Below are 8,650 nucleotides of genomic sequence, written 5' to 3'. Positions count from 1 at the left end.
CAACATTATCCACATTCAGGTGTGCCGGCTTGCAATGCACACCCAATCCACATGCCTGCTGGGTGTGCAGCGTGTGAGCCCAGCTTCCCCAACCAAGCAAGCCGTGATGCATGCATCTTCCATGCAAGACCGAAATCATTTGTGCCAGGAACGGAATCTACCTGACAGCGATTTGCCCCTGCCCACCTATAAAATCGCGGCATCTTCTGATCCAGGCCTTACCATACTTTGTAAAGGTGCCCATGCTTACGATGGCTTGTCTGGCGAGAAGCCTTGTGGTCTGCCTGCCCCTCGTGGTCCTCGCCGCCGTGGTCTGCCTGCCATCACGCGGCGACGCCATGGGCCTGCCCCAGCCTCCGCCGGACCTCAACTTCACCATCGCCGTCGAGGGCGTCGTCTGGTGCAAGACCTGCCGGTACGCCGGCTACGTCCGCTCCATGGACGCGTCGCCCCTCCCGAGTACGTTGCTGTCATCATTCCTCGTGCGCTCAGATCATCTGCCTGCCAGCTGCCACTGCCACAGCTGACCGTTTTATGCATAAATCAATAATCTATAATGCAGATGCCACGGCGCTGCTGCGGTGCCGGCGCGACGGCGACCCGCGGGCGCTGTCCGTGTCGAACACCACGGACGCCGACGGCTGCTTCCTGATCCAGGCGGACTGGCAGTCGGCGCCCTTCAAGAGCAAGGACTGCAAGGTGTACGTGCAGCGGTCGCCGGCGGCAGGGTGCGCCGTGCCCGTCAAGCCCGCTGCCAAGAAGGGGGCGCCGCTCAAGTTCCGCAGGTTCGTGCCGCTCCCCGACGAGCTGCAGGCGCGCTACACGGCGGGCAACTTCACGTTCGCGCCGGAGGAACCCGCCAAGTGCTAGCTACTGCTACCTGATCGAGTAGCTGACTCTGGACGTCCAACTGTCGGAATAAATCAAATACTATGTGTTTGCAGGGAATGATTGACAATGTAACACCAATCCGGCCAAGCGAAAACTTTCATATGTATATTTTTGACAGCCCTATATGGGTCTCCTTTTTTCTAACAAAAAGGATGAACAGAACGAACGTTGGCCGCACAGGGTTTACAAGTTTTGCAAGCTCTAGCTCTTAAATTTTTTTTTCTTGCATCTAGGGTGCAAGCTGCTGATCCTAGCATTCTGGCTAGATCCATGGTGCAGCTGTAATATATGCGTCGTGCTCTGTTCTTTGTTCACTGGCTCTTTGTTTGAGTTGAGTGGTGTATTGGAGTTGTGCGAGAAATGTTGATATCATAGTTCAACTGGTCGGTATTTCCTTCTTCTTATTGGTCGTATTGCCCAATCCAGACTTCATTTTTACAATAAATTCTCCTGCCTGATTTCTTAAGAGAAAAATGGACATCGGACAGACTGATGAGCAAGGTTATCAGGATTCTGATCCAAATCTTAGGATTTTACGATGCTACGATCCTGCCAAAGTAAAATGATCCTTTCCAACCTAATATCTTAATTGTACCCTGTAATTATCTTGGTAGCGATCCTACGATTCCATGGAATGCTATATTTAATTTCATAAATATGAACTATTAGCTCCAGAGTGTGGTTTTTTTACTTCTATCACTTCATGACATTATTATTGCACTATTTTTTTTACAGAATGACAACATATAATTGGCAAATATATTTTTATATAATATAAACTTTAAATGAAAAATTTTAAAAATCCACGATCCCATACAACGATCCGATCATATTTGGAGAAAAACAATCCTACCTGGTGAAAACCTTGGCGATGAGTCATACTCCCCCGCCATTCAAAAAGTACAATATTTTAATTTTGTTCTAAATCAAACTATATTAACTTTTACTAGAGAAAAATATCAACACTTATCATGATAAATCTACTAATACTTATCCGATCTCATAAGTTGCTGTACTTTTTTATATAAATTTAACCTAACTTTAAATAATTTAACTTAGATAAAAGTAAAATAATATATTTTTTTTATGACGAAGAGAGTAAATTCTAAGAAGGTATAGATCCACACGCACTCGATTGTTTTGCATACCACATTAGGGTCACATGAGCCAGGTCATGGGCACACGAATTTACATAAAGGACTAAAAATACCAAACTATCATTTACCTGTACATCAAATCCACTTGGGCCATATGTTGCTGGGCTCATGGGCTGTTACGGTCCTTGAAATCATTTGACATGTCCTTGTATTTCAAGGATCATATCGCTTGGGAACCGGAATCACTGGAAAATTTATGTTTCTCGCCTGTCTTAAAAAGTTGAGCTCCACCCTTCGCTGAAGGATCTGGATTTATCCAGGCTGTGCGATAGGAGCACTAAGCAAGATTGGCATGCAGGTGTTAACAACTAAGCTAACAAAGGTTCCAAGGGATTGAGTGCATCAGTATGCATATGTGTATGTGACGACTCCTTATCTTTTTTCTTTCCGGATGCGACGACTGAGTTGTGGCTGAAATTTGATTTCTGGGTTTGACTTGCGCGCCTGCGTCGTGGGGCGGCGATTGTGTGATCAAGGCAGCTAGGTCATCATGAGCTAGCGATCCTCAATGCAACAAGACATCCTTTTGCATGCAAATCGAAGGAAGCATCGTCGCCCCTTTGCTGCTAGCACGAGCAAGAGCTGAATCCATGCGTGCATCGCCGAGCGTACGGCCACAGGTAGAAGAGAGACCTTCTATCCAGCATTTTAGTTCCGGTTGTTTATTTTTAACTTGGGACTAAAGGACCTTTAGTCCTGGATCAAATTCCCACCACCAACGACCACCTCCGGCTGACTCTTTAGTCCCGTTTGTAAGGGCTAGTGGAACGAGGAAATCTGGTAGGGCATTTTGTCCCGGTTGGAAAACACCAACCGGGACTAAAAGCCCCCCTTTAGTAGTCCCGATTGGTGGCTCCAACTGAGGCTAAAATGCCCCTTTCCACGCAGCCCCCTCTCTCCCCACATTATCTTCTCATCTTCTCCCTTATCTCGCGTAGGCAGTGCTCTTCTCCTCCTCTTCCTTTCTTCTAGGTGGGCGGGCGGGCTGTCGGATTTATTAGTCTAACATTCCAATAGGGGATTACCCAAGTGGTTGATTTATAGGTAGGAAGGATTGCGAAACTAAGAACTTGAAGGTAATCACGAGAACACGAGAGTTTAGATAGGTTTGGACCTCCGGAGAGTAATACCTTACATCTTGTATTCTGGTGGTTTGTATTGCTTTACAGATTGGATTGGGATGCCCTCAGGAGGCGCCCTAGGCCGCCTTATATAGGCTGACGACATAGGGTGACAAGTCGGATTGAATCTGATCTACTTGGTTGTTACATGGAAGGTAATCTGAATCGAATTACCATACGCATCCCACAATATCCGAGCTGATTTGAATTGCCTTTCTTAACTTATGCTCCAAGTAACTTCACGTCCTTGGCCCGCACGTTTTGGTCGAGTGAGCCCACCTATCAGGACCGGCCATTATCCTAGTCGGTGAGGACCCATGGTGTACCCATATCCCTCACAGGCCTCTGGCTCGGGCGGCCACCCGGCCGGCGCAAGGCTGGCGCGGTACAAGCCGGCGCGGGTGGCTGGCACTTTTTTTATTTTTTTAACTGGTATTACCAACCAGGATTAAAAGGGGTCTCTAGTTCCGGTGAACGACCCGGGACTAAAGAGTTAGTCCTGAATAGTTAGTCCCGGTTGGTTTTTCGGGAGCTATAAGACTTGCCAACCAGAACTAAAGATCAGTTGGGCACAGTTTCAGATTGCCATTTTGGTTTTCAGGGAGCTAACAAAACTTGTAGAAGAATTCAAAGTCTCTTGGTGTGGATGTCTTTTTTTTTATCAGCTAGAGTTAAGCAAGTACGGCATTACCGCATTATCCACTTGGTAGCTAGTATAAAGTGCACGAGGAGCAATCACGGATATGCATTTCGCTTGCAACGCACCCCCAAGCATCTGACTGACTGTATCTGAGTCCGAGCCAGCCGGAATCTGCTCTCTGACTCAAAGTGCTCCTAGGCTACAAATTGCGCGGCCTGATCTGGGGCTTGCTACGATCGCTAGCTACAATACCATAGCATTCTCTTAAGACATCAGTTATAGTAATGGCGCCTATAAGCCGCGTCCTAGGCTGCGGCCTCGCCCTTGTGATCTTCGCCGTGGGGTGCCTGCCGTCCCGCGTGTCGGCCATGGGCCTGCCCCGGCCGCAACCGAACCTCAACTTCACCATCGGCGTCGAGGGCGTCGTCTGGTGCAAGGGCTGCCGGTACCGCGGCTACATCCAGTCCAGGGACGCCTCGCCTCTCCGGAGTACGTCCCTTCCTTCCTTCCTTCTCCGATCGTCGCCCGCGCCGCGCCCATCAATTTCCAGCCATTTCCCGCGCTCTTACTAAGAACGAGTATAATGCATGCAGACGTCTCGGCGCTGCTGCGGTGCCGGCACGGCCGCCGCCGAGCGCTGTCGGTGTGGGGCGCCACGAACTCGCGCGGCTACTTCCTGATCGAGACGGGGGCGCAGGCGGCGCCCTTCACCAGCAAGGACTGCAGGGTGTACGTGCCGCGGTCACCGGCGCGCGGGTGCCGGGTGGACGTCAGCCCCGGCCGGAACAGGGGGTTGCCGCTCAGGTTCCGCCGGTTCGTGACGCGACCCGACGGGCTGCAGGGGCGCTACGTCGCCGGCAGCTTCACGTTCGCGCCGCAGACCGGTCCAAGTGCTGACCCGGTCAACTGGACCCTCGCACTACTACTTCGACTCGTGGGGCTGTAAATTAATAAGGCCGTGAAGCCGAACCCACCGTATCTGTGTGCTTCGTTCGTGTTGTTGCAATGTTGCTCCATGTTCGATCAGCTCGGAGATGTTCAGGAAAGCACCGGACCGTACTGCATCAGTGCATCACACAACACACGTCTGCCGGGGGTGGAATATTACAACTCTATTGGTCAGCGTGGAAGCCCAGTTTTCAATGGGTCGCTTCTACCTCTTTGTGCGCCATCTCGGTCCAAACGGAGGCGCGGCCGAACGGGGTCAACTTGCCGCGGCGCCTATTCCGGGCGGGGGATGCCGCACACACCACAACAACTTTCTCTCCTCTCTGGGCCGCGTCGTACCGTACGCCACCCAGCCCACGGGCTGGCAAGCCGCGCAGCTCAGGCCCGCGTGTTCGTCCCTCACCTACCACACCCACACCACACCACCCACACCTCGTGGATCCAAGCCAGGAATTCCTATCCATGTCCGGGAAGAACTTATTCAACACATCTTCTAATGTTTAAGGGGCTGTTTGGATATGAGGTGCTAAACTTTAACAGTGTCACATCGGATGTTCGGATGCTAATTAGGAGGACTAAATATGAGCTAATTATAAAACTAATTGCAGAACCTTGTGCTAATTCGCGAGACGAATCTATTAAGCCTAATTAATCCATCATTAGCAAATGGTTACTGTAGCACCACATTGTCAAATCATGGACTAATTAGGCTTAATAGATTCGTCTCGCGAATTATACTCCATCTGTGCAATTAGTTTTGTAATTAGCTTATGTTTAGTACTCCTAATTAGCATCCAAACATCCGATGTGACAGGTGTTAAACTTTAACAGGGGTTTCCCAAACACCCCCTAAGATGCGTGCGAAGTACAATCAACTGAGGACATTGAAGCGGGAGCATAAAAGCAGTTTGGATCTTTAGGATGCAGATGTGGACATGTGTCAGCATGCATGGGTGGTTCTTGTGCGTAGTGGTGGATGGGTGAGATTCCTTTTAGATTCAAAACTTTAATCTCATTTATCTCTCAAACCGTAAATGAGTTTTAAATTTTGTTTGAACCCTGATGCTATTTAGAATTTATGCAACAAAACAAGACCCAACATGAATATATTTTATTTTAAAAAAATCAACATTTCAAATGCACTCTTCAACATTTGAATATACATGCTCAACATTTTGAATATACAGTTTCAATATTTTTTTGCATAAAATGTTGAACTACTTTGCGAAAGGGCCTCTAGTCCATATTCTCCTTATGACGGTCCCACTCATCGTTGACTTGATTAATCACCACCAGCAATCGCTTTATTCCTAGCGAGACTGCCAGGCGAAGCCCGTGCAGAAGCGCCTCGTATTCAGCTTCGTTGTTGGACACTTTCAAGAAGATTTGCAGGATGTACTTGAGTTGTTCGCCCTTGGGAGATATAAAGAGTACGCCTGCACCGGCGCCCTCGAGCTTGAGTGATCCATCGAAATACATAACCCAGTGCTCTGGACGCTTTGCTGGCGTTGATAATTGATTCTCCCACCACTCTGCCATGAAATCGACTAGGGCCTGGGACTTGATTGCAGTCCTTGATTTGAATTTCAGGGATAATGCTCCGAGTTCTACCACCCACTTAGATATTCTTCATGTTGCATCCCGATTGTGGAGAATTTCTCCCAGGGGGAAGTTGGTGACAACAGAGATCTTGTTCTCCTGGAAGTAATGTTGTAACTTGCGCGAGATGAGCAGTATCGCGTACAGCAGCTTCTGGACCAGTGGATATCTGGTCTTGTGAAAGCATCTTGGCCCCTAACTTGTGTTTTGATAATTAATGACGACCTTTGTAGACTAACAATTTCATTAAGAATATGAGTATATGTTAGTCCTAGAATTGAATTGCGCTTCCAAGGATGCTATGGTGATAGTTTGGATGGTTTGTACCTTGGAAAGGTCAAGGCAAAGGTACATGGTAGGATTTTCTATTTTTACCGATCAAAAGGTGCTTAGCGGATGTAAATTGACCGGATTAATAGGCTAGATAGTCATACTATCAAGAGGGGTCAATTTCATTTGCTTGACAGTTCTATAGTACCACTTTGCTCAAATAATTGCATTGCATGCATATGGACTAACATAGTTTGAGAAAGTGAAAAAGTTGAGAAAAAAAAGATGATCCAGAAGAGTGCTGATTGCATAAAGGCGGACGGTCCGTGCCTTAGAGGCGGACGATCATGCTAACTTAGATAGAGACATGTTTTCAGGCTTATGGGCATTTCTTTAGAGGTGGACTGTTCGCAGGTGTTTGAGTGGAGTGTCCGCAGTTTAAAAGCTCAAACTAATCGCGCTGAAATGTATACCGCGGATGGTCCGACCCTATAAGGGCAGACGGTCCGCCACCTCTGTAACGGTACAGTCTAACACGCATTAAATGTTGTAGTAGCCGTTGGACTTGAACGACAGACGGTCCGACCCCTGTGAGGCAGATGGTCCGCCAGTTCCCAGTTTTCACGAGTTTGTAATCCAACAGCTAGTTTTGGAAGAAGGGGCCATATATACTTCACCCCCGGGCATGGGTGAGGTCTCTTGGCACTTTGAAAAGCTGTGTTGACATTCTTGAGCCTTCTTCCACCTCTCACTCACTCAATTTGCTTAGAGATTGCATTCTTGTGAGATTGAAAGCATTCTAGTGCATTGCATCAAGAGTTTGAGCTTTGTGGCATTAGGGAGTCTTCAAGCAAGCGTCATTGGCTTGTTACTCTTGGAGGTTGCCGCCTCCTAGACGGCTTGGAGGCTGTGGAGCCGTTGAGCCCTTCAAAGAAGATTGTGAAGGAGCCCCGGCTATTCTTGTGAGGGGTTTGTGCTCACCTCGCCGGAGCGGTGAAGAGCAACATTAGTGGAATTGAGGTTTGGAGAGGTTCTTTGATTCAAGCCGGCTCAAACATCAAGCGGTGTCTTGATAGAGGAGCAGTTGAAGCATTGAATCCACCTCAACATGGATTAGGAGTGACCGGCAAGTCATCAACACCATGGGAAAAATTTATCTCTTGTGTTCGGTTTTCTCTTTGCTCAATCTCTTTATTGCAATTTACTTTGAGCAAATACATTCATAGAGTTTGAATTGTACCTTGTCACCCTAGGTTGCAAACCCTCACCTAGTTATAGAGTAGCTAGAAATAGTTTTCCTCTTGTGTTACTAATTAAATTCTTTAGTGTTGTGATTTTAGTTGAAACCGCTAATTCACCCCCCTTTAGTCAGTATCCTAGATACTACAAGTGGTATCAGAGCCGTGGTCTCCGTATTTCAAGGATTTAACCATCCCGGAGTAGGATAAATGGCTAATGACAATAATGTTTATGTGGGAAAATCACCATTCTTTGATGGGAACAACTATGATTATTGGAAGACAAGAATGATGGTTCATCTTAAGGCAATGGGCAAGAAGATACGAGGAGTTGTAAATGAGAGATTTGCCATTCTTGATGAGAAAAATAAGAGTGAAATCGATGAAGCAAATGAGCTGCTCGATGATCAAGCCATGAATGTGCTATATGGTGCTCTTGATATTAGTGAGTTCAATCGAGTCAAAAGTCTCACAACCGCATTTGAGATTTGGAACAAGCTTATGGAGATTCACGAGGGAACATCTATCGTGAAGGAAACTAAACTATATGTATACAAAGGCAAGTTTAGTGAATTCTCAATGAAGAAGGATGAAAACGTCTCCTCTATGTTCAAGCGGTTGAATGATATAGTGAACGAGCTCAAGGGTCTTGGCTTCAATGTTCCCGATGAAGATTTCTCTCACAAATTCCTTAGGTGTCTTCCGGTAAAATATGATACTATTGTGACATTGCTAGTAAGATCAAACTTGAAGACTATGACACCTATACAAGTGTTAGGAGAAGTG

At 47.2% G+C, this 8,650-nt stretch overlaps 2 protein-coding genes across 2 annotated transcripts; both read left to right on the top strand.

Annotated features, from left to right (window-relative positions):
• Positions 1-240: 240 nt before the first annotated feature.
• LOC101757214 (non-classical arabinogalactan protein 30) lies at positions 241-1,239 on the top strand. Its single transcript, XM_004972098.2, has 2 exons — positions 241-459; positions 563-1,239. The coding sequence occupies exons 1-2, from the start codon at positions 243-245 to the stop codon at positions 868-870; spliced, it is 525 nt and encodes a 174-aa protein (XP_004972155.2). The 5' UTR covers positions 241-242; the 3' UTR covers positions 871-1,239.
• A 2,823-nt stretch (positions 1,240-4,062) lies between these two features.
• LOC101756797 (non-classical arabinogalactan protein 31) lies at positions 4,063-4,825 on the top strand. The gene is made up of 2 exons (XM_004972097.2): positions 4,063-4,298; positions 4,403-4,825. The coding sequence occupies exons 1-2, from the start codon at positions 4,094-4,096 to the stop codon at positions 4,753-4,755; spliced, it is 558 nt and encodes a 185-aa protein (XP_004972154.1). The 5' UTR covers positions 4,063-4,093; the 3' UTR covers positions 4,756-4,825.
• Positions 4,826-8,650: the final 3,825 nt, after the last annotated feature.

The sequence above is a fragment of the Setaria italica genome, chromosome V, assembly GCF_000263155.2.
Source record: "Setaria italica strain Yugu1 chromosome V, Setaria_italica_v2.0, whole genome shotgun sequence".
Taxonomy (NCBI): domain Eukaryota; kingdom Viridiplantae; phylum Streptophyta; class Magnoliopsida; order Poales; family Poaceae; genus Setaria; species Setaria italica.
Note: the sequence above shows the minus strand (reverse complement) of the source record. Positions and strands in the feature narration are given on the sequence as shown.

What these genes read in the sequence shown, in the direction of transcription:
- LOC101757214 (XM_004972098.2), top strand. Translation starts at nt 243, where the DNA reads ATGCTTACGATGGCTTGTCTGGCGAGAAGCCTTGTGGTCTGCCTGCCC. An exon ending in GGACGCGTCGCCCCTCCCGA is followed by an intron (nt 460 to 562) that starts GTACGTTGCTGT and finishes TCTATAATGCAG; the next exon opens with ATGCCACGGCGCTGCTGCGG.
- LOC101756797 (XM_004972097.2), top strand. Translation starts at nt 4,094, where the DNA reads ATGGCGCCTATAAGCCGCGTCCTAGGCTGCGGCCTCGCCCTTGTGATC. An exon ending in GGACGCCTCGCCTCTCCGGA is followed by an intron (nt 4,299 to 4,402) that starts GTACGTCCCTTC and finishes TAATGCATGCAG; the next exon opens with ACGTCTCGGCGCTGCTGCGG.